At 38.3% G+C, this 27,317-nt stretch overlaps 2 protein-coding genes across 4 annotated transcripts; one reads left to right on the top strand and one right to left on the bottom strand.

Annotated features, from left to right (window-relative positions):
- The first annotated feature begins 88 nt into the window (after positions 1-88).
- On the top strand, positions 89-11,762 carry LOC132955671 (pleckstrin homology domain-containing family S member 1-like). Of its 3 annotated transcripts, none has more exons than XM_061028610.1 (17): positions 89-200; positions 652-689; positions 1,029-1,126; positions 1,218-1,333; positions 1,500-1,634; positions 2,471-2,546; positions 2,658-2,687; positions 3,649-3,702; positions 3,979-4,050; positions 4,191-4,280; positions 4,482-4,522; positions 4,726-4,764; positions 4,860-4,985; positions 7,064-7,180; positions 7,749-7,844; positions 9,131-9,266; positions 9,374-11,762. In XM_061028610.1, exons 2-17 carry the CDS (start codon positions 665-667, stop codon positions 9,443-9,445), a joined length of 1,323 nt encoding a protein of 440 aa, XP_060884593.1. In that variant the 5' UTR covers positions 89-200; positions 652-664; the 3' UTR covers positions 9,446-11,762. The 3 variants fall into 3 exon arrangements, with proteins under 3 accessions (XP_060884593.1, XP_060884592.1, XP_060884594.1); XM_061028609.1 differs by having other exon boundaries at positions 1,215-1,333; XM_061028611.1 differs by lacking the exon at positions 2,658-2,687 and having other exon boundaries at positions 1,215-1,333.
- A 2,622-nt stretch (positions 11,763-14,384) lies between these two features.
- Positions 14,385-27,067, bottom strand: dclre1a (DNA cross-link repair 1A (PSO2 homolog, S. cerevisiae)). Its single transcript, XM_061028316.1, has 9 exons — positions 26,514-27,067; positions 22,015-23,364; positions 21,614-21,747; positions 19,457-19,575; positions 17,767-17,910; positions 17,355-17,500; positions 16,392-16,546; positions 15,644-15,785; positions 14,385-14,921 (listed from the first exon to the last, which is right to left on the bottom strand). The coding sequence occupies exons 1-9, from the start codon at positions 26,899-26,901 to the stop codon at positions 14,755-14,757; spliced, it is 2,745 nt and encodes a 914-aa protein (XP_060884299.1). The 5' UTR covers positions 26,902-27,067; the 3' UTR covers positions 14,385-14,754.
- Between the last annotated feature and the right edge of the window lie 250 nt (positions 27,068-27,317).

Raw genomic sequence — 27,317 nt, 5'->3', positions numbered from 1 at the left:
TTTTTCCAGAGAACTAAAGTTCCTAATCAACACAGCAGGGGGATCTTAAAAAGCAATTGAAACCAAGAACCAGAAACTCCAGTTCTAGGTATGAATATCTGGTAAGTGTTTGCCAGGATCGAGAAGCAGCTTCCTCATGCAGAGACACTCATTGTCACAGAGAGCAACGTGAGCTGAATCTATCCACAGGTGATCCACAAGTAAGAATATGTCTTTATTTGATTTATTGTTTCACCTTTTTAGAAGCAATGTACTTTGTGAGTTGTGTATGGTAATTCTTAGTATTTTCTGTGATGTTAAGTTTTTTTGTTCATTCACTTGCTCACACATATTTGGCTCTGACATAGAAAAAAAATGTTTGTACATACTAAAAAGGACACTCAACATTACTGAGGTGCTTTTATTGAAAAAAAAAAAAAATTAAACATGAACATAAAGTTTGAATTATTTTACCCACTCACTCACACCTTCACCTTCAGACAGCTTTTGTTTGTGAATAGAACACTATTTCATGCTCAGCTTTCACAAAGGAATGACTTTATTTTTAAACCCTACATTGTTTGTTTCAAAAGGTTAACTATTTCCTTCTGGATATTTGGATCGTGTCTGAAGAGACAGAGACTGATAGATTCTTCTGTTATTTTTGTTCAGGTGCGGTGTCACGATGCATAAGAACCAGAAGGGCATTGGTAATGTGTCACACCTTTGAACACTGATTTATTTGGTTCTTAAAGGGGTTTCACTTGTGCTCTGGTGCTGCTTAGAGGACAGAATGTATATTTGACAAGGCTGTTGGATATGCCAATGTCACTGATGTAATGCGTGGTAAAAGCTGGGGGAAAATGAATGACTTTATCATTGTTTTATCATTCTGTAACAATACTTTCAGCTTTTCATACATTTTCCTGTTCTCCCTCTCTATATCATTTTCCAAAAAAGCTCGTAAAAAATATGAATTTGGAGATTTCTGTAAGCAAAGAACAAATAAGATAATGACACAAAATAATTGGCTTTTCTTTTGCTATCAGGGGGAAATGCGGTTTTCTACAGACCAGTTGGAGGTGCAAAAGAAATAAGATCGGGATACCTGTTCAAGTCTCCTCCCCAAAAACGGTTAAAGGCTGAGGTGAAAGAAACTCGATTATTTAAGGATATTCTGCAGCTCCTAATGTATGTTTTTGAATTTAATTGTTTTTGTTTTGTTTTTCCTGCAAAAGTCTTGGAAGAGGAGATATTTTGTGTTGTTCAAAATCAGTGAACAGGAACATCAACTCAAGTACTTCAGGAGTCCACAGGAAAAGGACCGACCACTTGGAGGGATCGATTTATCACAGTATGTTCCCTAACATATCCTTATGAACCTGTTTTCTACACGACACGTCAAATCCACGGTTGTTCATCCACGTCATGTATTTAGCTCTCGAATCAAGTAATGCAGTCGAACCAGCTTGGTTTTTGATGATCCAAATTTGACTGATATTCTCGTGTCTCTGCGTCAGTATCTCCCTGTTGAATGTGAGCCCTCAAAACCACCAGAGATGGGGATGGGTGCAGAAGAGTTTCAAGTGCTCCCCGTCCTGTGTGCTCTACATCAGGGTTGCAGACCGGGACTACTTTCTGGTCGGGGAGAGCAGGTCAGTCAGATTTTATTGTTGTTGTTGTTTTTTTTTTTTTACAGGCAGGAATTTAAAGCTTCATTACACACTTCGATGCATTTTACTACACTGTATTATAAAAACTCCTAACATACCACGGGCAATATACGATGGCAATATAAGGTACAGAGGAATGATATAAAAAACAGGTAGAGTTGTGCTTGAGCTCTGTTTGGTTTAAAAAAAAATGTGTGGAAATGAAAGTCAAAAACCATCAATGTGATTTAAAAGGCTGTTTCCTAATCTATGTGATATCTTGAAATAATGATTGAAATTAAATGATTCAAATAAGGGTTCAAAAATCTTTATTGTCTATCACATAGTGAAGAGAAAATGACATTTGGTTCGAGGCTCAAAGAACATTAAAAAAACAGTCATACCTACTAGTATAATAAAAGTTTATTATTAGTCAGTTAAACTGCTAAAAATGTTATTCAAGCAAAATAATATTTTGTTTTTAATTCACATGGAAACATGAATTGAATTCATTTAAAGTAAGTGATGTGTTAAAAAAAACTCACTGACACTTCCACAGCCCCTCAGAAAACACTTTCCCACTCTATCTTGTATTTGGGGAGTTTTTATAATCAAAACGTAGAAAGTATTATTCATGATGTGTTTTGTAATAGTCGTTTAGCTGATAATGGCTCTGCTTTTCCCTCTGCTTGCCTCAAACTGTTGCTACATGTCATTTATTTCCACTTAACTTGTTTTTTTGTTATTGATTTTAAATTAAATATTAAATTGAATATTAAACCATGATTTGAAGTGTCTAAAAATGAGGTGTTGTTTCATGTGTCCCTTTTTATTTGAAGCGAGGAAGTGGACGGCTGGTTCTCTGACCTGTTTGATGCCCTGAAAAACCGACCACATAAGTTTGTCAGTTCAGAGGTAAATCTACATTTCAGTCATTTTTCTTAATGTGTAACAGCTCGTTGAGACCAAACAGTTTGTTAAAGTTAAATATCATTATTTTATCATTATTTTTTGTTGTTGTTTAAGGACCTGTCTATTGGGCCGAACACCATTGAGGTAAACTTATTAAGAAAATATAACAAAACCTTTTGACAAGAGTTTGCTGAGAAGATCCATGCTAGTATGCTAGCTTAGCTTAGCTTAGTCGAAACAATGGAAGCAGGGGGAACGATCAGTTTTTTTTAATTTGTTAAAAAAAAGAAGGACATGTAGTGGTTTTACTGGGGACCATATCAAGGACTAGTTTGGTAGCAGTTTAATCCTGCTAGTAATAAATACCAAACATTTACTGATTAAAAGGAAATAAGTTATTATATGTAAGTTGTCAGATTTTTGAAATCTTTGAATTTAGAGTGCCTCCCCCCTGCTGTCCCTCATTTTGCTAAACTAAACTGCTGGCTATAGCTACAAATTAACATTAACTTTTGTCTTTAATATTACTAAATGTCCCGCTGTGTTCCTCTCCAATTTCACACAATTCAAAAGGCTTACTGTAAATGTCTTCAGAGTTCTTAGAAAACAAGCATTAACTTCACACAACATTAGCTGTCTATTAACCACATTTATTTTATTTTTGATTCATTCCTTTCTTTATTTCGATTTCTTCATTTCAAACATGTAAAAAACAAACAAACAAAACCGAAAGTGAGCTCATTGGCTCTTACATGCCTGAAAAGGAGGAGGAAGAAGGTCGAACTGATTTAATCCTACCCCTTTTTACTTCATTTAATTGTTATTATTACATAATAATATAACATTATTTTATATACAAATAATTACTTAAATACCATTATCTAACTACACACACATATTAATATTCCCATCACCAGAATATAACTATTTGCAATATACCATCACCAATAGCATTTATAACAAAACCCACAAAGAAATATACCAAAATAAATAATTACAGACAAACCCCAGGGATTCAGATTAACCCTTCGTCATCCCTGTGCCTCATTTCATTCACTCTGTGTGTAGTTCTGTGTATAGAACTTCTCTCTTCCTCTTTTACCAGACTATTTCAAAACCCATTGCACGGAGAAAGAGTTTCAGTGCAGTGCCTGATCAGGTTTGTGAAATCCTTTCATTAATCTGGCTAATATTTCTAAAACAGTCACATTTACTGTTTTATTTTAAACTAAAAAACTAAACAGACATCATTATTAAAGCTGAGGGACTATGAGATTATTGACACAAATGCAGCGTTAATGCTGCATATTTTCAGTGGGCTGACACTGTTCAGAACTTGTTGATGTACAGAATAATATCAAAGAAAAAAAGATTTGACTTATTGAACAGATTTTATTTCGATATTTTAATGTTTGGGTGTTTGTTTATATTTCAGCAAGAGTTAAAACTACGATCCAAGTCTGATCCACCCTCACATTTTATGGATGGAGAGACAGAAAAAGCAATGGTACAAATCTTTCTAAAAACGTTTTTTCATGATGTCACTTTCAAATTGATGTTTCACTACAATGTTGCTTTAAAGGTAGTAGTGGGTCAAATTATGAATGAGGTCTCATGCTCTAAATTATATCACTTTCTGATCATCAGAAGGATGAAAACTACGCCAGAAGACGAGCATCAGCGCCAGTAAATCCAATCTACGACTATCCCAAATCCTTCTTAAAACAACAACAAGAAGTAGGGAAACGACCATTTCAGTATTAATAAATGAGCCACATATTCTCTTGATTAAGCAACAAATGTTTTGTTAGTAGAATGTCAAAGAAAGATAATAAGTGTCCTTTAAAGTTAGAGTTAAATTGCGATGCACATAATCTAATAAGAGTTGTATTTGTTTTTTCTCTTTTTGAAATTTGTAAATAAAATGAAAAAAAAAAGGGTGCGGAAAATGGCGGGACCGTTGGCAAACCAGAGGCATTGTGAGTATTTATATTTGTGTTTATAGCCTACAAATGTATCTGATATTTAAACTAAAATATATATTTATCCATTCCTTTAAAAGTAGTTTACATATTCATCATGTCCATTTTGTTCAAGCGGGAAATCCTGTAATTGTATCCTTGAGTTCTATAAAATGTAATATATGTTTGTATTTTTAATGTCTGTTTATCTCTTTCTGTAGATATGAAACAATGGTGGAAGTTAAACTTGCTCAAGCAGCGTAAGTTAGAGTTACAAAGCTAGAGGGGAAAAGACGTCTTTCCTAATAATAATAAATAATTGTTAAAGCTGAAATCATTTTCTGGTCTGTTCTAGTGACCGTGAAGTTGAAGAGGTCACGAGAGGCACCCTGATGAGGTCCGTCACTCAGGTCTTTGACAAGCTGAAGACCCAGATTTCACCGCTCCCTACGTTCGATGAGGAGTCGGCCTTTGAAGACAGGTAATTCTCTGATTAATGGCAAGTTCTTTCCCTGTGTATTTTTGACTTTCCACTTTGTATTTGGTGTCAGTGGGCTTTGCTCTTTGTGTAACATGTTTTGTCAGTGCCCTAGATACCAAAATAGCTCATCAGAGGTAACCACAACCTCATTGGCTCAAACACCTACAGAGACAAACAAGCGTGTAATTGAGCATGTTATTTTTACAGCACAGAACCGTTGACACTTCAGGACTCGTCAGGAATCTGAGAGAGGCAGACCTCAGAGCCTGTTTAGCAACTTATGACTCGATGGCACTTGAATGACATGGCACTATAGATTTGTACACAACTCTGCTTTGGAAATGCATTCGGTTATACTCCTAAAAGTCCACCTTTATTAGACTGGCCAAAAAAGTTGCTATAAGCTAATGTGAGCCATGTTAGCTAACATTGGCCACCATAAGCTAGTAGTGGTCATACCGGATAAGTAAGTTAGGCTGTAGCTGAAAGGCACCATATTGATTCGAGAAAGGGTGTGTTTTATTATAACTAATAATAAGTCGATTTTTTTTTCTACACGCTGTAAACTGAAGTCAGGTGAAATGGTGCACCTGGTTGAAAACATCAGCCACTGTTAGCTAATGTTTGCTCACAGTAGCCGTCATAATAAGCATACAGTCTCTGGTCATACATGACAAAGGAAGTCTCTGACTGGAAAGCAGCCTGCATGTCGTGACTGGACAAAGGGAGTGTTTTATGAATCAACACAAAACTTACTTTCAAGACTAATTAGTCGTATAATAATCAAATTTCAGTTAAATCTGAAAAATACATATGTAAAAATTGTTCTTTAAAGTTTGTCTAAAAATAAGTGCCAACCATCTTCATATTTTTTTACTTTCTTTTTCTTGTGGAAAATGTTTTAGTAGGACTGGAAAATTGGTGCAACTGGCAGCAAACATTAGTCGCAAACAAGACCTGCCTTCTAACAGTACCCAATGGTTACTAGAGACAAGCTAGGTTACAACTGGAAAGCACCTGAGTGTACAGACTTGACAAAGGGTGTGTGAAATACCTTATGAATAACCTTTATTACTGGAACAGGAAAATGTCTTGTTTCCTCCTAAAAGGAGAAGACATTGTCTACCTTTCAGGTTGGGGCATTCAAAACAATGCTGCACACATGCCTGATACATTTACACTCCTAAATAAAGCAGAACATTTTTTTAGTCTTATCTCATGGAAATTGATGGCTTACTATTTTTTTGTAAGATTTTTTGTTTGATATTCTAAAATGTTTTTCTCCATGCTGGAATGTCAAAGTAGCAAAGCTGTAATGCTACCTTTTGTTTCCTCTTTCAGGGTGGGACAGATGTGTCAAGATTGACTTCCTTGTTTCAAAACAGCATTATTCTAATCGCTCATAGGCTACAGCAGGCAATAACTATTAACATGCGTTTCGTATTGGCCTTTTCCAGTTGTTTTTTACGATCATGCCCTGCCTCTAAATACTCTATTCGCTGCCCATTGTTTTCCAACGTTAACTTTATAAATTAAAAATGTGCAATAATTTTACTTTAGCAATGTCTTATTAGTGATTTAGTGATTTACTACTTTGACATTATCTTCTCAAGCACATTTGCCATATGGGTTAGTAGAATAACTTCTTTAGAATAAGTGCTGTGATTTGAGAATAATTAGCGTCTCCAATCCAACTATTATCAACTTTTTCTTTAAAAAAAAAAAAGAAAAACGCCACAGTTCCTGTATTTTTGATAACTTTCTTTTTCTTTTTTTTTCTTTTTTATTGTTCCATGCTCTTTGACTCTATATCAAACATTATCGTCTAGGTTTTTTTTTTCCACAAGGGCAAATGTGGTCTAGTCAGAGCTTATAATGCTGCACTTAAAATCTGTTGTTATGCCGTCTGTCTGTGAGTCAGCCTCTCCGCTGTGCATGCAGATTCAGATGGTGTTCTTCCCTTGCTTTGCTCCTTCTGTTAGAAGGTCTCTTGAAGCTGTCTCATCTGTCAAAAGCAATCTAAGAATACTTACAGTGTTGAATTATCTTGTGCTGTTTTTTCTTTTTTTTTTCTGCAGAGGTCGTCTCACTTCAGACTTCAGCAGCAGCTCCAGTGAAAACGGGGCCATGTCTCCTGTAGAGATGATGGAGACGCATCATTTAAACAGATTGGAAAAACAAAGCTCAACTGAAAGGTGAGAGAGTTGACCCCCCACATAACACAAGCTGAATACACTAGTGGAGAGATTTTTTTTGGTGTGCTATCATTGATGTTGGTGTTTGTGCTCTAGTTTAACAGCATAAGAAGACATTTGAAATCTCCCTGAGGAGCCATCTGAGCCTGTCAGAAACAGCCATGTAATTCCCACAGATTTAAAAAAAAAAAGAAGAGACGACACATTTAGAGTGACGCAGTTAAATAAATAACCTGAGAGGAATGCTGGCATCAACACTGACATGTTGCAGGACTGGTTAGAAAGGTTTTTCTGCAAGCAGTTTAATAACACTTGAATAATGAGCATGATATATCATCAACAGCAGCAACTCAGGTACATTTGCTACCAGAATTTAAACAAGTTGTTCAACGGTTAATGTTTTGACTAAAATAAAAAATGCATCCTAAACAGTTATGGAGGAATCTGCAGGAGACCCTCAGGGACATTTATTTAAGTCTTTAGCGTAAACCACAAGTGTCAAGATTTCTCTGAAGAAGGTCAAAAATACAAACCATAATTTAAAGCTGTGGTTGTTCTTCTCTTTCAGCCTCGACACCATCACCCCGGAGGAGAGAGAATTTGAGATCAAGGTGGCGGATTTGAAAAAACACCTGACGCTAACAGAAGTGGACGGGAAACCAAGGTCGGTTTGAAGTTATGGAACTGGACCATGAACACTGTTGTTGTTGGAGTCTAAAAATAGTCCAAGATGTGTTTGCCATATCACAGCCGTTTGTTTGTATTGCGGGCTTGTCCTCCTCGGTTAAATCACAGATTCCCATTGTTTAAAGAAACTGTTATTAACAGGGAATGCTGTTTGACATGCAACAGGTCCTTTGTTGTTCGCGGTTTTCATTAGTGGTGAACGATTCAGAGCATTTAGCTGCATTGTGTGGATTTCCTGACACATTCTCCAAAGACAAATACTGCAAAGAAAAATACTGCGATTTAAATCAATCGGTTTAATTGCCAAAAGATTTCTTCTTTTGAGATGGAGAGAAAATATAAAGAAATAAAGGCTTTTCCCGAAGTCAGGCTTGGTTATCAGAAACTCACTTTTACTTACCGTATGTCTTTGTTCTCATCTCAGTCTTTGCTCTTCTGAGCTTACAGTACTTCACTTACTAAATACTCACTAAGTATCATGAACTGTTTTTTCCTCTGAGCTGCTATTAAACGTTGCAGCTTCACACTGTGTCTAACTGGCAGTATATAATCAACGTAGAAGCAACTTCAGCCCACAATCAGTCTTTACACAGCATGCATTCAGGTCAACGTATTAGAATAATACAGAGATGTAGACTAAAAAGTGAGCCACAAGAAAACCTTTGTAGGCCGTATACGGCCCATTAAAAAAGAAGCGTATCTGTCCCTTCATGCGTGTGAGAGACCAACATAAACAACATAGTTTTCAAAACGTTTTGTGTAAACAAGATTTCAAACAAACTGCAGTAAACAATACAGTAGTTATCTTCTGATCGTGGCAACACATTTGTGAATTTTCCATTTTTGAAAAAGATATCAGTTACTACAGCTATGAATTTAAAAAAAGTGGACAGCTTGGCAGCTTGAGAGGGACCACTATAAGTTACTATAAGTAAGTGCGAATTGGAGACATTTCTGTCATCTCATTTTCAACTCTACGCCTTATCATCTGAATCTGAACGTGAAAGTCAAAATAAAAACTTCATTGCAGCGTTTCACAATCCATCTTTCACCAGTGGAACTGATAACGTTTTCTCCCTTCAAAGTGTAAAGTTTGAAAAAAGCCTCCCTTCTGGTCCAACTGCTTCTGATTGAACACATCATTCTTTGTAGAAGTTATATCACATCCATACTTCAAGGTGACAACAGGTCAAACTCTTGTTGTATGTGTGAGAGCAACAGTTTGTGTCCTGAAGGTAAGACTTGTGTCTGTGTGTGTTACAGTGTGTCAGGTTGGACAGGCCAGCCAAAGTCTGTGTGTCTGTTTCACAAAGAAGACCAGATCCTGGCCATCAATGACCTGCACACCTGCAGCGTGGACGAGTTCAACATGTTCCTTAACAAGTCTCTCAAGAGTGAGGTACAAACTTCACACACACACGCAAAAAAACAACAGGGTACTGCTTTTGGGACGCACCGATGAGTGTATTACCAGTTCATCTGAGAGGTAAATGATTTCTCTTTCAGGCGAAAGTGACCATCCTTCGTCTTCCTGGATGTCTACCTCTGCACTCGCCAAACATTCCCTGCATTGACTGACAACCCACCGATTTCTAGAGACAAAACAATCCCTTCCACTCTACGTCTTTGTGTGTTTAAATGACTTAAAGGGACCTCCCTTTTAAGGATACTTGGTTGGACAAAGGTTTGACCACTTCAGACGACGGACTGTGTTTTATGGAGAAGTGACGAGCTCTCTTTTAAAAGAAGAATGTGTCACTTTTTGATCCAGTAGATTTCGCCCTTGAGCACCAGCATTAAACCAAAACAAACTGCGGTTTGGGGACACCTCCGCTATTCTGAAGCCTCCGCAGGCTAATGTTAGCACACTTTGGTTAACTCGTAGCTATATTGCACATACATTGACACTGAATGACCGTGATCTAAAGACACTCATGTGAGTAGGCTATGTAATTCTTCTTTTCTCTACTCCTTGACTTAAACAGCTTTATACACAAGGCCGTCCTGTCCCTGTAAACATGATGTAAACACGGCTCCAACCACAGTACGAGCTGACGGTACTCACGCTTCTCTCTCATTGTACAGTCATGACTCAGAGAGACATTTATAGAGGATATACTATATTTACTGTATGTGTAAAATGTTGCTCATTCTTCCTTTAACCTGTCATAGTTAAGTTCAACCTAGTTTACTCTGTACATAAGTCTAGAAGAGTTTAAAGTGAATGAAGCAGATAAAATGAAGGTTATTGAAACAAATCTCACACACATAATATCTAAGAAGATCAGGTGTATTTCAAACAAATTCCTTTGTTCCAAATAATGACTTTAAGTAGAAGTAGAGTCTTAAGCTCATTGTGTATATGTCATGTAGATAGGGGCTCATTGTACTCAAACGTTGTGACTGGAATGAAACGAAAGGCTGAGGGTACTCAGTCATGTTTCCCCAAACGACACAAAAAACGTTCACAGGACAACAGTTCTGATTCACAAGATAAAGGAGAAATGAAACAAGGCGTGTTGTGCCTTGTGCCTAACACCAACTCAATACAAAATATTTTGTTACACAAAACTGTTGTTATTTTGACACTTTTTTCGACACATACTGTAAAATACAGCAGAAGCAACTAAAAGTGTTGTTTTACGTGGTTCAAAGTGTAAACACAGCCAAGATTTCTGGTGATTCTGGATATGGGTTGCAGCTTTTCTTGCAGAATCCCAATTGTGACTTCAGTAAGAACACTTTAAAAAAAAGAAAAAATGTAACAACTAACCGTTGACGTCGAGCAGAAGAGTACAAATGGGTTTTAGAAAATAAAAACGATGACGAAAGGGAAGAAGACGTAGCGCCCAGAATCTTCATTTTTGATCCCAATGAAGACACTTGTTTTTTTGATGAATTTTCAAAGTCTAATTGATTTCCTAAGAATGCGACTTAAGCAATACCAGATTCATGACAAGTGTGAATGCCTGCGGTGATGATTCATTTCCAGTCTGCCTGGTATGCTGCACCTGTGATACCACTTCTTTGTAAGCCGTGCCCTCTGATGAGAAGACAAAGAGACGAGCACACGTTGCTCCAGTCAAAACAGTTAAACACATGCTACTAGTTACTTCTCTGATACATCCAAAATTAAACTTTGATTCATTATTTATCTGATAAGTGCTTCAGGAGACGACATATAAAAAATAAAAGATTTAGGAAAAACAGCAGTCTGTCACATCATCCACTGCTCAGGGACAGTCTGGTGAATTAATATGCCGACAGAACGGTGTTTGACCTCGGGCTGTGTTTCACCTGTTCCTCTCTGATTCCCGAACAGAAACAGTGACTGAGACAGCCGAGGACAATTTGCTGAAATGTAGCTCTAATTCAAGTCGGAAAATTACTTTTCATCCTTTTTAAAAATTAGGTCAGTTGAGCAGAGCCTCTCCCAGATAAAGAAAACGCCCAAATGGCTCCTCTCCAAGGACTCCTCAATTCAAGTGCTACAAACCAATCACCATTTTTGAAATCATGTCACAGACCAGTGTCCACAGAGGGCGGGGATAAAGCTGGTCTCTAAACTTAACATCAAATAATTTAATCTTCATTTGTTAATACCCACATGGGGTTTTTTCCCACAACACCGTATCAGCCGCTCAAAACTTTTTGTTTCAAGTTTTAATGGAGCTGCTGTACGGATCAGATATGAGTTCTGACAAGGCAATTATTCCGGATGTTTAGTCTTTGAGGCTGTACTTTAACTGTGATGCTCAAGCTGTGCTGTATTATAAATGCACTTTATTATAATGTAGTGCATCCTTTACAAGGCTGCAGATGATGATTGTACTGGGGGAAATCTGTGTTTGATTTGTAACATACTTAAAAATAAACTATGCGAGATTGATGAAAACACTGTTTCTTCGACATGTTAATTCTTGGACAGACAAATAAACGACATTATTTATTTGAATCTTCATTCAAACTTTGAATCAGAATTGTAACTTTTTTGTGTGTAAACTCCAATGAGGAACTTTCAGGTTGTGTTGATTTTGGTGCCTCATGTGGACACAGAAGGATGATGCATATCTTTGCTTATCTTCTCCTGTACATGTGTGTTGTGGTGTTTTCTGACCCTAAAAACATTTTCTTTTTCCCCCTTCTTTTTTAAATGTCTGACATGCAACTTAATATATTTCTTTGGTGTGTAAAATAAAAAAGGCTGTCTGCAGCCTACAGTTAACCCCCTTGTCCAATGCCTACCTTGCGGCAAGGAAATGGTAAATGGACTAGCTTGTTTAGCTTTTCTAGTCTTATGACTACACAAAGCGCTTTTACACCGCAGGTCCCACCTACCCATTCACACACTGATGGCAGAGGCTGCTATGTAAAAAGTAGAGAAAGACTCACACAAGAAGCAGCATCCATCGGTATTAAATAATCCATTCATACACATTCACACTGAGCAGACAAAGCAGCGACAGCAACTTGGGGTTAAGTGTCTTGCCCAAGGACTAATTTGACATGTGGCTGCAGGAGCTGCAGAATCCCCCGACCTTCCGTCTGAGAGACAACCGACTCTACCAGCTGAGCCGCAGCCGCCCCCAGGATGACAGGCATATAAAATAACTACTCAAACTTCTCCCCGATGGTCTCGTGTGTTGTTAGGTCATGTAAAGGCAGTAGTATACATTTCATCCTGTTAAAAAACTCCTCTCAGACGGAGGTAGCAAAATAAGGTAAGATGCATATTTTTTTTCCATTAAAATCCCAAAATGAGGCAGCAATAAGACCAGCCCACTGACTGAATTAAAAAGATAATTTAGTCTATCCAATTTCTTCTTCAAGAGTTAATCAATATACCGTTAATGCCAGAGGGAAAAATACATCATGGTATTATTATTAGAAGTGGCTCCCTGGAACAGACATGTCTGTGGGCACACACAGTCATAGATAGTCGAGTGTGTGATAATGACATCTGCATGATTTATAACAGGAGGAGAGGAAAGATGTAATGAAATGCCGAGAGATGGTTTCAAAACAGAAACTTCAAGGGGAAACTAATCATTTACACTCTGTGCTAAAAATGAAGTAAGTGTGATGCATCAAGCTGCAGGTTTACATATACTGTATGGAAGAGCAAATAAAAAGGAAATGACATTGTACAACTTGTACTACAGTGGCTGCACACCCTGGCATATATATATTGCTGGATTCTACAGAAAAAAAAACATTTTCAATGTGTAGACTCAGATTGTATCACAAACATCCTGCTCCCTCTGGCCTCTGAGTGAGAACACGCTGCTCAGGCAGATGGGATAAGTTGAAGTTGTTCTACATAAAAGAAGAGATCAAGCTGTGTCTCTGCGTAAAAGCCAGTTCCACAGAGATAAAGATTCAGAGAGCTCAGTCTCTGCTGCCTCAGAGATAAACCGCTGACGGATCCGACAGCACTCTGCCAGACACTTTGACCTTTTTAGAGCCACCACAGAACAGCGATTCTTACTTCTTTAAACTGCCTGAGGAGAGTTCAGTGCTTTTCTTACACATTCGTCAATAAAAAAAAAAAGATTTGAATGGCGGAGGTGTCATCTTCAATTGCTGATATTATAACCCTGAGTTCCACTAAGTTCTGTTTTTACATTTTTAAAGAAGAATAAGCTAATATTGAATCTCATCTCTTTCCGTACATCTCAGTCTCTCTCTCTCTCTCTCTGCCTGCTTTCCCACCTTCTCTATATTTATTCATCTATAAAGCTCAGCTTGATCTCATCTCTCTTTAAAATCTGAAGATATATACACACAAGCACACACATAGCTATAAAGTTATATACAGTATGTCTTTGTGTTCACATATCTCTCTCTCTAAAGCTCACTTTGATCCTCATCTCCTCTTAAAAAATAAAATCAATCTACACTTGTGTCTGTTCCTTAAGGGGCCCTAAGCAGACATACATCTAAACATTCCATTTACTCTTTTCCCGTGATAACGAGTCATTTCTTGTTTTTTTTTCTCGAGACCTTGAATTTATCTCATATCCCTAAATCTGCAAAAGCACAAGACAAACAGAAAAAGGCCTAACTCACCTCATCAGTGTGGGTAATGGCAGCGTGGCATGTCGGGGTCTGGTCTATTAGAGTGACCAGCCTGATGTCCAGAAAATGATCCAGTTATCATGAGAGAACTAGTGTTGTTATCTCGCCGCTTTATGAGATAAACAAATCAGTTTAAATGGTAGAATTAGCTTGTTATCTTGTGACAAATAAGTCTGAATCTCGTTTTAAAAGTAGGGCCTGGGACGATAAGGAAATTTTGGGACCGATACCGATATTGGGGAGAGAAAAAAATAAAAAAACAACGAAATTACTCAGTTTTATGAAAAACAGAGTAAATACAAGGTATGAATGTCCACATAAGGCTTTTGAAATACCATTCACCATCTTCCTCTGTTCATATCGTAACTTTATAATACATCAGGGTTTTTCTTGACATGAACAGGTTAATGTTGCAGACAAAGACAAAGTGGGAGATGTGTTAAAATAATGTTTTAAACATTTATTTACATTTAAAATACTTTACAGATAATTAGGAATTTGCACAGTTTTAAGCAGCACTTATTGGAGGTACAACAGGCAGTGACACATCAGCTCCCACGGTATGTGTAATACTTTGATGACCCTGGTCTAATGGTTCATGAAAAACCTTTATAATAAAGTGGACCACAGCATGTATATAACCTTTCATAATAACACTGGAAGTATTTCATGTTCACCTGCTTCATCATAACCCATTGCTCCATATTTTAAAGCAAGCTTCTTCAATCAAAGAGGTAAAAAAAAGTAGTGTTCATATTTAGCAGCATTTCAAGTATTTAGAGGTGATCTTGAGGTTTTATGTGTAAAAGTCAAAGGTTAGCTTTAGTTTCCGTCAGCCACTCACTGAAGCGCCTCTCCATGGCCTTCCTGCTCGCCCAGCTGCCCACGTTGACGGTCGGGATGATCTTGAGGGGCTGAAGCCACTGGACAAAACGTTTCAACTCCAGAAAGCCGCTGTGTTCACTGTACGGGATTCCTGTTAGGACGACAGAGAGGTGGCCGTAAAATGTAGGCTTCTATCTAACCATACTGAAAAGACTGATGAGCATGAATGAAAACGTGAACTTTTGATTTTCTCAAGCAGCTTTATTTTTTGTCGCTCATTCCTTCAATTTCTTTTTCTTTCTATTTTCACTTTTAAAGGACCATCAAGCAGTGAGAACAGAGCTGATTTGAAATAACAGGAGGAAAGAAGCCATCTGTCTATAAAGCACGAGAGAATCAATCAGACAAGGGTGAAGTCTAACAACAAAGACTGGCGCTAACCCGCTCAGATATTACAGCTATCAAATAACTTTTGATTTTTTTTCCAAGTAGAAAAGCAGACATCTTTTGGTTGTTCTAGAAGCTGCTTCCCTCTTTATTTGGTCATCCCTTCATCCCTCAAAAGATTGTATGTGTGCCGTGTCTTTATTCAGATCTAGCTGAGATACTTAATTCAGCATCAATGTTGCCACGTGCCGAGAACAATATAAGGAGCGAGTCAGGGAAGAGCATGACACGTCATGTTCCACTGCCGTATGATAGACTACTAAACATCGACTATATCTGCCAATAGAGGGCACTGCAGGCTCGATACAGCAATGAGATTAACAGTCAACTTTTTGTTAGGAGAAAGATGCTGCTCTTGTGATCAAGTGTTTGCAGTGTTAGTGAAGGGGACACTTTACATGTCATTGAAAAAGGATGATTTTGTACCGTAGATAGAGATGTTGCCGCTGATCTCAGGCTGAATATCTTCCACCGAGTCCACCTGCTTGCTGAAGGTCCAACCTGTGGGCTTGAAGGCCACCAGCTGATCGTACAGTGAAGAAAAGCGGGCCAGGTAATCCCGCAGTTTCTGGAGACGAGATAAAGGCAACAGGGAGAAATGGCAATTAGAAATGAACTTACAGTTTGTCAGATTTTAGGAAGGAATTGAAGTAGTATTTATCATGATTACACACGGCTGCTACCAAATCAAGCAGCTCAATGTGTTCATTGAACTCCCAAAATAAATATTGATAGCACTCTTGTTTACAGGTGACTGTACACGTTATCAAAGCTTTCTTTGCAGAAAGACCCAAAAACAGAGCTCTTAATTCAAAACCTAAACAGTCTAAATCATCATCCGGTCAGCCTCTCTGTTTCAAGTGATGCTTAAAAAACAAACCAACTTCCGTTTTTATCTGGGATTATACAGATGGAGAATTTAATGCTTTAGTCCCTCGAGGGAAATTTTGTGCTTCGCCAACACAATAAGCAATTCCTAATAATTGCATCCCCTGACCTAGGGCCCATGACTGCTTCTGAATTAACCATGTGCAGAATACAAATCAGAGTCAAATACAAATATACTTAAATAAGCTAAATATATACTTTGTTTCCAAGATATACTCTCAAAAAAGACATTTGTTCTGTTCTTTTCAGATCAGTTGACGGGGGAAAAAGAGGCCGCTGCACCTACATTGAAGTTGAGTTGCATCATGGGTAGCACGTGGACCTGTGCCGCCTTCCAGTCAGTGGTTATATGTTGTCTAACCTGCTCCGACTCCAGACAGCACATGGTGTTGTATTTGTCTCGAGAGAGACACACTTTGGAGCCCAGGACTTCTGCCAGAGCTGCGAATAAAACAGAACACCGTCTGTGTGCGAAATCCAGCCTCTTCATTTTCAGACCCGTTACTGATCCCGTCATTATCCTGCGCTAACTATGTGTTCATTCATTCAGGATTCAGTTGATTTGTATTATGCTTCAAACCAAACACAGGGTAGACAGTTTTTGTTGTGTTAAAAAAATACTTCAATTAAAAACTCAACTAAGATGAGTACAGTTCTACAGATATTAAAGTTGGCTGTAGTTTTTCCTTGAGTCAGTCTCATGCAGATTTAAACTTGATTACAGGATGAATGCATGTTGTTCGCTTCCTGTGAGGACATCATTGCTTCAGATTACTGCACTACACCGAAAGAGGAACAGCGACCATGAGGACAACAACAGATCGAGATTTCTCTTTTCTCAAAGCAAACTAATCCTCAAGTCTGCTCCCGTTTCAGTGACCTTTAAACAGGAGGGAAAGGTCCGGACTGATGCAAGGATACAGACGGCTCTTTGTACAATAAGGTTTAGACACAAGTCACATGGATTGTGGTGGCGGTGATGCTTTTCTTCATGACATTATCATGATGAAATTTTTATATTGCCATGTCAATGTCCAGACATTTTCCCAATACGTTTTGTGGAGTCATCATCATATCATCATTATTAAAAACCCACAAAGGCCACACAGGCAGCAGCGGCAGTAGCTCAGTCTGTAGGGATTTGGGCCTGGAACCGGAGGGTCGCCGGTTCAAGTTGAGACGATGTTGCAAATATAAGATATTTCTTATGATACAAGACTGTGAGAATAATCCTGACACAAAAACTCACCCAGAAAGACCTTCTCTTTCCCTATCGAGTAGGACCCACACACCACAAGTGTTCGTGGGTTGAGCGTCACCAACTCGAACGCTGTGTTGGCAGCAAAGTTGATGACTTCTTGTTGTTTGGGGAAAGTGTACTCAGGGCTGCAGTAGCTGTAAGGAGAAGAGAGCTGAGAGTGAGAATCTGAGTTCCCTCAGGGTTCTTTGCTTCAGAGAGCTGAGGACATGGACAGAAAACCAAGTGTTCACATTATAGTGAACACTGATCCACATTGGCTGAGGAGAGGAATATAAACAATAAAAAACCCACAAAGGTCACACACACACACACACACACACATGCAATATAACCGTTAATCCTCTGTGTTAACCTCACTGGTTCATTCAGTGTGAATGAGAGGAAGCAGACAGGTACTAACGTGGTGTCCAGGTAGAGCGTCTGAACCCTGCAGCTGAGCAGCTCGGGGTACGTCTCCATCGAGGGATCGGCTCTGAAGTCTCCAGTGTGGAGGACTGTCTGTCCATCAGACAGGAAGAACAGCAGCATGGCAGCTCCTGGACAACTGAAAATAGAGACGCAGACCAAGTGAGGAGCTGGATACATGATATGAGAGAGTAAGTACAACACAAGCAAGGATCTAGAAAAAAGGGAACAATGTCAGTAAGAGCAAACGATCAGCTTTGAGTCCGATTGGACACACAGGTGCTGACAGGCATTGCACAGAAGTAAAGCACAACATTGACGGCAGTTCTTGAGAGCTCTAATCAGTATAGAAACCATCTTATAAGTCGTCGTTATCAAACAAAAACCATCGTCACAACCATCATCATCATCATCAATAATATGGAGACCATCATCATTAAGTTAGTAGGTATTCATGAAAGAGCTGGGTCTTTAGCTTTTTCTTAGAGGGACTCTGCAGATATAGGATCTAAGTAGGACCTAAAAGAGCCACAACTAGTCCCCGCCACATGTGGCTCGAGAGCCTCGGGTTGAGTATCACTGATCTAGAATAATCTGAGAAGATCTAACTGTTGAGGAGGGACGTGTGATAAATTATTCAAGGTATTACTATTATTTTAACTTCCAATCAGAGCTTTTATAATTTGACTTTAAAATAAAGGCTTGTGCAGAAAAAAGTTTAACTGAGAAATCGCCTGTTAAAAATTTACAAAGAATAAAGAATATTAGTATATAATAAAATTAACAGTCTTGTTTGTTTGCTTGTGGTTGTAGTTAGTTAAAGTTAAAATGTGTCAAGACATTGTACTAGAATTCAATCTGCTCCAGTGTCCATGCCAGTTTTAAACTTTTCATAATAATGGTTTCCTAACAGACTCTGTAAACCAGTCATCAAATCTATGAACCTAAAAACCAAATTTCAAAGTTGTCTTAAATGTTCAATCTGTAGAAGAACGATGTAGATATGGAAATCAAAATGTTCCTATCCAGGGTCAGGTTATCCATCTCACTTTTGTCCCATTTTTTCAAAGAAAAACTGGACAGCATCAACCTTAACCAGATACAGACTTTTCTGAGGACTACACAGTTTGTCCACAGGGGGCGCCAACGTTCACACAACCTGAAAGCTGCTCAAAGTTGAAAACTTACAGTTTGATAACCACAGCTATTTGGTGAAAGGTTTCGTCTAAACCTTATACTGAGTGATTCAGCAATTCAAGGGCAAGATATTAACATAAATAACTCTCATGTATCAGCATTTCCTTTGCATCGTTTGACCTTCTTAAAAGTTTTCTTACACTTTGTTCCTGTTATCCAGCCCTCTGCTGGGATCAGGATTATCCAGATTTTTTTTAAATCAAAGTTATCTTAATCCTACTCTAACGTTTTGAGTAAGATTGGAGGTTTTATCAGGATAGAAAAAACAAGAGTAGAGGACCTGATCTTAGAAACCGTTTTATGTCTTTTGAACAAATCAATTTCAAGACTTGATCCAATACGATCCAATCAGATTACCTTTGAACAATATGGCCCAGTGGCTGCTCAAACAACCTCATCATAATTCAAATGAAGCACTCCTATGGCAAACAGTATGGCCCCGAAAGAGCAGATCTGTGGAATATATTGAGGGCTGGGTGTTGACTCACTGGTTGGCTTCCAGGAGGATGACCTTGACTCCCTCCACAGTGACCTTGGTGTTCATGGGGAGGATGTGGACGTACTGCTCTGCCACCTTCAGTTTGCTCTTCACCAGGTTCCCTGTAATCTGACAGGAGAGGCAACTGTCAGTCAATCTGTGTGGGTTATTTACATACAGTGATGCGGCATCAGTCAATGGTAAATGGACTAGAGCTTGTTTAGCACTTTTCTAGTCGTCTGACTACTCAAAGCGCTTTTACACTGCAGGTCACACAAACCCATCCACACACTTGATGGTAGAGGCTGCTATGTATAGAGTCCATCAGTATTAGCTAATCCCATTCATACACTTTCACACTCCTCTCACGAAGCAGCGGGAGCAACATGAGGTTAAGTGTGGGTGCTGGAGCTGGGGAACGAAGTCCTGGTTTGTAATTAAGATTACAATATGTTGTTGTTGATTTGAGTGATTCCCCAAAATAAAACCCCTAAAATCTGATTTCCTCTGAGATTCTGGTCAAACAGGCTATGACCCACCTAAGATCAAAATTGAATGTGTGAGACCCACCAAATAAACAAACCCCAACGGAGTCCAAATCAGTACTTGCAATTCTGTTTTTAGTTGTCGCCCCAAGAGAACACTCACTCAGCTGTGATGAATCCCGACCCATTTGACAGGAGAACCTACATTATATCTAGACTCTTTCTAGACACTCAGTGTATGTCTTCGGCTGTTTTGATGTTAGACACAATATTTTTGCAATATCTGTATTTGTGGCAGGAATCGCAGGGAAACTCACAGTACAATTGCAAACCAATCACATAATGATACATCACAATGCCTGATTAACTGAAGACTACAGAATGACTCCAAAAATGCTAAAGAGCAAGATTTCAGCTCTTATCCTGTCAGACAATATCCTGCTGTGCTCGTCTTTTATTTCGCCGTTCACATTTTTTTTGGGCCAACTAACGTCTGCTCATGTTACCCTCATGTCATAAACACCACTGTGAGAAGTCATGTAGTAGTGACGTGGTGAGTCCCATTGTCAGCGAAGTCTCTCTAGATCGTCGTTATTTCAAATCATTCAATCAGTCTTTATTTGTACAGACCTTACTCATTGTTAGGTTACAAACACCCAACGTTAATCCATCATGAGCAATTAAATCTATATTTTGCACCTGCAATCACTATTTGTATCTCATGAGTCAGGACGACGATATATTGCTGTGTCCACATTTTGTTCCACCACTTATCTGAATGAAGCTAATTATATTATTATAATATGCTGGAAAACAAACATGTATACTTGTTTGCTTATAGACCTTATATATATATATATATATATATATTTCTTTTTAAATATATAGTCACACACATTTTGTTGCAACATTTGCACATATACAACAGCGATGATGTTATCAAATAAAGGACCAACTGAGACAAAAACTAAACTAGTTTTTATAGATCTGTTTTTGTTCAAATTTGTGTCAAAAACACAAAAGTCTTGAAATTGGTACTCAAAGCGCCCCCCCCCCCCTTGTGAGGTATTTTTCATTACCCTGACTCTATGCACAGCAGTGAGATAACTGGGGCATTCAGGCATTCACTGTATAAACTCTACATTAGAGAGCAGTGGGAAAGCTTTTTAAGGGAGGTGCAAATAATAGGATTGTGGAAAAAAAAAAAAAAGGGGCCTGTAGCACCTTCAAAGAGTGATCCCTTCGTTAGTATTCAAGGACGAGCAGGCTCTGTGTTTAGCTTTCAAAAAGGCAGACATATCAAAAGTGACACCATTGTCCTTCCTTTTGCTGTATGCAAACGAAAGGAGGCCAGTTTATGGAGGATACTGATTTAGTTCAGTGGTGGAGTAACATGAAATCTGGGTTAAAAAAACACCATCGTTGACTTTTTTCTTCACTTGACTGGATATGAATCTGTATATCATTATAGTGTTTTTTGGCCGATCTATGGACAACGGTATAAATCTTTAGCTTTACGCTAACTCTGGCTTCTTCTTGTTTTACTCTTCTGTTGCTCTTTTATATATTCTGTCATCAGCAAAATAAACAAAGAAATCAGCGAATAAAAAAGAACTTGTAAACAGGAGCTGAAGTCACTACAAGACACACATTCAGTACGAGACAGATATATCCAGACTCACTTTGTTACAGTAGATTGGAAATGTGGATTTCTTGGTCAGCCCTCCGTAGTGGTCTGAGTGGAAATGTGTCAGGAAGTAGGCAGTGATACCCGGAATGTCTCCGTAGTTAAAAGCGTCTATTGCAAACTTTGTTCCTGAGAAAACACATTAACAAAAAAAAGAAAATTCATAAAAACACACAAACGTTCCATTTTACGCAGCAATAGCACCCAAAAATATAAAAGGAGCACATTTAAACATCTGGTTTAATGTAAAATTTAGAATTCATAAAGTAACAGGAGGTTTTGTGGATGGAGTGTTATCGCTTTATGTCTCTAGACCTCAATTGTAAAAAAGATTATAATAATAATACAACTATGCATTGTTATGTTTTTTGCCGGGCAAGTTTTTCACTTTCTCACCTGAAATTTTCTTGTAGAAAGGACAACGTGGCTGCTCGACTTCTCCATCAGCGTTCACTCTGTTCCACCTTCCTCGCCATCCTCCTCTCCATCCTCCTCTCCTTCCTCTCCCTGCTTCTCCCTGAGCCTCCCCTGCATTCTCATTGTCTACAGCATGTGAGGTGCCTGCAGATGCGTCTGTCTTACTTTTTCTGTCTCTCCTCTGTCGACTCCGTCCTTCGGGTAGTGGAACAGAGTTTGTGTTGAGTCCGTCTGGTCCACTCTCAGCCGCCTCCTTCTTCTTCTCCTTCAGGGGTTTGAGGCCAAAAAACACTCCGATGTCCGTCTGCTTCAGACCGGAGGCCTGACCTGCCTTGCTGAGGTCCTTTTGAGGCGGCATGCTTTGAGACGTTTGCACACCGGCCGCTTGTGATGAAGGCACTTGTTCCGACTGAACACCGATGTTATTCAAGTTTTTTAAATGCAGGTTATCTGAGCTGCAAATAGTTTCTCTCAGTCTATCTAAAACAATACTTTGTGGAGACTGAATGCAACTCTTGATGGCACTGGTGGATTCACGGGGAGTTACTTTTTCACATGTGAAAGCAGAAGCAGCAAGCTGATTGGTCGGTGATAATGAGTTAACTGATTCCAGCTGTGTGTTTAAGGAGGACGGTTCCTTTACCTGCTCATTTTTAGATTCCAAATGGTCGATGAATTGAGTGAGGAGCTCGTCTTCACTTGAGAAATCGTCACTGAAAAGATCCCCCGAGTTTTCAGTCTCATTTTGAGATGTTTTATCATTAAAAAGGGATTTTTTACATTCGCTAGTGTTGTCATCAGTCTCTGCAGGGAACTCAGAAAGTGGAGAATAAGATATATAATCATCAATATCAAGGAAAGGTTCACGTTCAGGTAAATGTTCACAAGCTTGTGATCCACTCTCTGACTTGACAGGGGTGGATGAAAGCTCTGCTTTACTTTCCTGGGAAGAACTGAGAGACTTTTGGCTTTTTGTTAAGCTGGACCAGCCTTTCTTTTTCTTAAAATCCTCGGGGCCCGGTGAGCGCAGGAGCAGAAGGCCATTTGTACGTCTAGACGGAGGTGTTCCAGGATGGTTATTGATAGGGGAGATACTACGATTTGACAGAGCAGAAAGACTGAGAACACTGTCCTGAGAAGACTCTAAAATAAAGCCACCCTCGTTCTGTTTGATAATTCCTGGGAGAACACTGAGGCTTGTCTCTGCCTGCTGGGACAGACTGAGGAGTGATGTGTCACTGTTTGCACGACTGTGAGCCAGGAGTGTGTGGTTAAATTTCTTGTAATGGTTTGGAATGGTGGAGGAGCACTGGAGGCCATCTGGACATTCTGTGTAAACAGATAAACATATAACTCAGATTGAAAAGGGGCATGAAATTAAAGTAGTTGAGGATAAAAAACAAACATTTCTAGATGCCTTGACATTATTCATTACCTGAGGGTACCCCCAAGATGCTCAAGGTTTAAGACTGGCAAATGTAGGAGGTTACTCAAGACTTTTAAGGTCATACTTTGAGACTATTCAATTTCAGACCTGAAAGACCCCTTTTGGGTACCCTGTACCTGAAGTAAACCATCATTACTGGTACAAAACTGCTACCCCCCATTCCTTTTTACTACCCTCTCAGCTTGTTCGTGGCCAAAAATGGCCACTAACAGACTGATTCAGTAATCTTTTAGATTTTGTATGTATTTTGCTACTTTTACTGCATAATGTTTTATACTAATATCAGTGCTTGTCATAAAGTATAAAATATCCATTACTTCATTTTTAACCCTTACATTTGTACAATGCACCTGTTGGAAAACAACCTCAACGTTGACAATTTTATATATTCTCAATGCTACTGGTATTTCTTATATATATAGTAGCACAGTCTGAGGTATGTAACTTATTAACAGCAACAGTGATTTCAATGCATTTTTATTCTTTGTGCAGTGACAGAAAAACAGAAAAACTCCCTCTCAGCTTGTTCGTGGCCAAAAGTGGCCACCTCTTGTTTACATTTGCAAAATGCTATAAAAATATTTTTTATTAAAGGATTTGTCCACTTTCACCACTTGATTTTTTAAATTTGCTTCAGTCCTTGTCGTGAAAACCAAAATTTCATTCAAATTCAGAATTTGCCTGTTAGATCACAATATGCTAATGATGTAGAAAGGGAGAAAAGCGTAAAATCACAATTTTTTACCAAATAATACATGCTACCTGATAATTTTTTAACCATCATTGCAGCTAAATGTATGTCAATAATTAGCAGTACCAATGATTTTTATGCATCACTAATTTTTTGTGCAGTGACAGAAAAACAGAAAAAAACCCTCTCAGCTTGTTCGTGGCCAAAAGTGGCCACCTCTTATTTACATTCTGAAAACGCTATAAAATGTATATATATTAAAGGATTTGTCCACTTTCACCACTTGATTTTTTAAAATTTGCTTTGCTTTGCTGAACATGAAAGTCAAAAATGTAATAAATTCCAGAATTTTAACCCTTTAAATACCAGTTAGATTACATATTACCACTAACTTTCCAGGGAAAAAGAGAGAAAGTTGTAATTTTTTCACATAACATTGATGCAACCAAATTTGTTTTAATGATCATTGCAGGTCAGTACCAGTAACAGTGACAAAGATTATATATATATTTTGCATTATTACTTCTTTTGAGCACTGACTAAAAAGACAAAAACTTGGCGTGTTAGAGGCGAAAAACATATTCTTTGTTTTTACAAAATGCTATAAAAATACAGCATAAGATTATTTTCTACTATCAACAGTTGATTTTCTGAAAAGTGTGTTTCAATGAGTATTTGTGTGTACATGCGTGCGTGTGTGTGTGCATTCTCAAGAGCGGCAGGATGTGCAAACCACTGTAGAGTGGTCCTTGCAGAAACACTCTCCACAGCTGGAGCTAGTGGTTGGCGTTCAACAGAGAGGTAAACATGACTCTGTCCAAACCTTTTGAAATAAGTCGCTGGCATCAAATTCAAAATGGGCATGAAATATTCCAAAAAACAATAATTGTTGTCAATTTCAAGATTTGAGTTGTTTTCATTGGGCTATTTTTTCAATCAAATAGTGTTAGCCTACATTTTCAAAATCATTCTATTTACATTTTCCTCAATGTCCCAACTTTTATGGATTGTATCTGTGGCTGTCACAGTAAGTCTAATTATTGAGGGATTTGTTTGCTTGCCTGTTTATGGCTTCAGTTGTGGACTCTGTCTATGCACTTATTTCCCATGGGTGGAATCTTCCAAAAGATAAAGCTAATGCGCTAGTTGCAGAAAACTGTGGTTAACAATACTGAAAATAGTACACTGTGCTCCTTTCCCAAGCACTCTATCTGTAAGGTGTCCTAAACCAATAGTTTCATGATAATACATTTTATTATTGATCATTGACTGGAGTTAAGCTACACCAGTTATACAACAATGATGTCACAGTTAACGGCCGGTGAGTGAGTGACTAGTGTCCGAAATGCTTTGAAAGTTTGCTAAATAAGTGCATTATATAATAATTATATATATATATATATATATATATATATATATATATATATTATCCACTACATATAACTCACTATATAGTGAGTAGGGAGTAGGGGATGAGTGAGTGATTTGGGACACAACCCATTACTTATCGTACATGTCACGTAGCACATGAATACCTTCATGAAAAGAAAAAAGCTAAAGGTGCTTTCAACACGTGCATCAAAGCCAAGTGTGCCTGGGAAACTGCCTGCATCAACAGAAATACATCATCATTTATTTAACTCTATCTTGCTAATACATATTTGTGCTGCACACACATATTTTTTTTCATGCACAGACACAAATCATTAACTGACATCCTTATGATCACACCTACGTCAAAATTGTGTAATTAATTTGCTCCATTGGAGTGCAGTAAGCCATCATACGCCCCTACTGGAAACTAAGAATATTACATGAAATTGCTCCCTTGGCCAAAAATGAATAAATAACATAATCTGGTAAAAAACATTAAAAACTACAAATTCCAAGTGTTGAGTTTATAATAAAAGCCATTTTACCAAAATGGTATTATTTTATACTGTAAATAACAAGGAATGAAAACATGTGGTTTGAATGGGTGTCAATGGGCCAAAAGTGGCCACGATAGAGCCAAGAGGTAGTATTTGATGTATACAGTATATTTTTGATATATTTAAAGTGCTGAAGTTGAAAATTTAAATATCAGGCAAAAGTCCAGACCCTTGAGAAATTTCAGCCCAAATGCATTAACACAGCTAAAATGGTTGAAAAAAACAGAAAGTGAAGTGGCCACAAATGGCCAGGATAGAGTCCAGAGGGTTAAGAAACACGTAGATGATTTGATGAGAGGTGTCTGATTTAGATGCTCTATGTTGTTTACAAGGAATTGAAGAGGAACCTAATCTTGTTTAGCTTCAAGCGTGTCAGTCAAAGTACTTAAAGTAGAACGGGTGTCTGTACCTTTGCAATTGTCCCTGGAGGTGTCCAGACATTCAGCAACATGCCATCTCTGAGTCTGAACCACCAGAATGGAAAAGGGCATCTGACACATGGGGCAGAAGTCTCCAGATGATGATCCCTCAGCTGCAATGTCTGTACACACGTTATCTCCAGGAGGATTATTCACTTCTCCACTGCTATGTCCCTTATTAAAAGTACTTTCAGCTGTCCTGTTTGTCATGTCAGGTGACTTGACAGGGACAGAAATGTCTTTCTTGGAGGGTTTTTTGACTGTGCATCTTCTTTTAGTGACAGCTGCAGACGAAGACGGTGATTCGTGTCTCTTCTTTTTCTTCTCAAGTGGTTTATAATCCCAAATGTCATTTTCAGAGTCATCCTTTTTTGACATTTGGAGCAAAATAAACGCAACACAGGTTACCCAACAACCTCGGCTTAACCTTTGTTATAACACACGGATGTCGAGAATAATATGTTACAGTACATTAACTACTGCTGGAGTTACCTCGATAACGTTGAGGAAATATGTCGATGTTTAAATAGTTTCTCATCGCTTATATTTTAAAATTGCTCTCGTTTATTCCCCCTGCTACATACTGTTAGTTAGCAAATGCAGCTTTACGCTTACCGCCACAGTACAATGAATGTAGCCAGAAAATGCAGCTGAAGAATCAGAGGAGCACATTCCGTATATTTTTTTCGAGATTATTTACTTATTAGCTACAGTAACAAACAAGATAAAATATGCTAACTCTTTCTAGATGATTCACTCACGACATGTAACAAAATAATATTAAAAAATAATTC

The sequence above is a fragment of the Labrus mixtus genome, chromosome 21, assembly GCF_963584025.1.
Source record: "Labrus mixtus chromosome 21, fLabMix1.1, whole genome shotgun sequence".
In the NCBI taxonomy this organism is placed as follows: Eukaryota; Metazoa; Chordata; class Actinopteri; order Labriformes; family Labridae; genus Labrus; species Labrus mixtus.
This window is presented reverse-complemented; position numbering and strand designations above follow the sequence as displayed.

Bases quoted from the DNA above. Each gene is read 5' to 3' on its own strand.
- LOC132955671 (XM_061028609.1), top strand. From the start codon at position 665: ATGCATAAGAACCAGAAGGGCATTG. The intron at 3,703-3,978 runs GTTTGTGAAATC...TTTATATTTCAG, and splicing joins TCAGTGCAGTGCCTGATCAG to CAAGAGTTAAAACTACGATC. The intron at 4,051-4,190 runs GTACAAATCTTT...TCTGATCATCAG, and splicing joins GAGAGACAGAAAAAGCAATG to AAGGATGAAAACTACGCCAG.
- dclre1a (XM_061028316.1), bottom strand. From the start codon at position 26,901: ATGTCAAAAAAGGATGACTCTGAAAATGACATTTGGGATTATAAACCA. The intron at 17,911-19,456 runs GTGAGTCAACAC...CTCTATTTTCAG, and splicing joins ATCCTCCTGGAAGCCAACCA to TTGTCCAGGAGCTGCCATGC. The intron at 16,547-17,354 runs GTGAGTTTTTGT...TTTTATTCGCAG, and splicing joins GAAAGAGAAGGTCTTTCTGG to CTCTGGCAGAAGTCCTGGGC.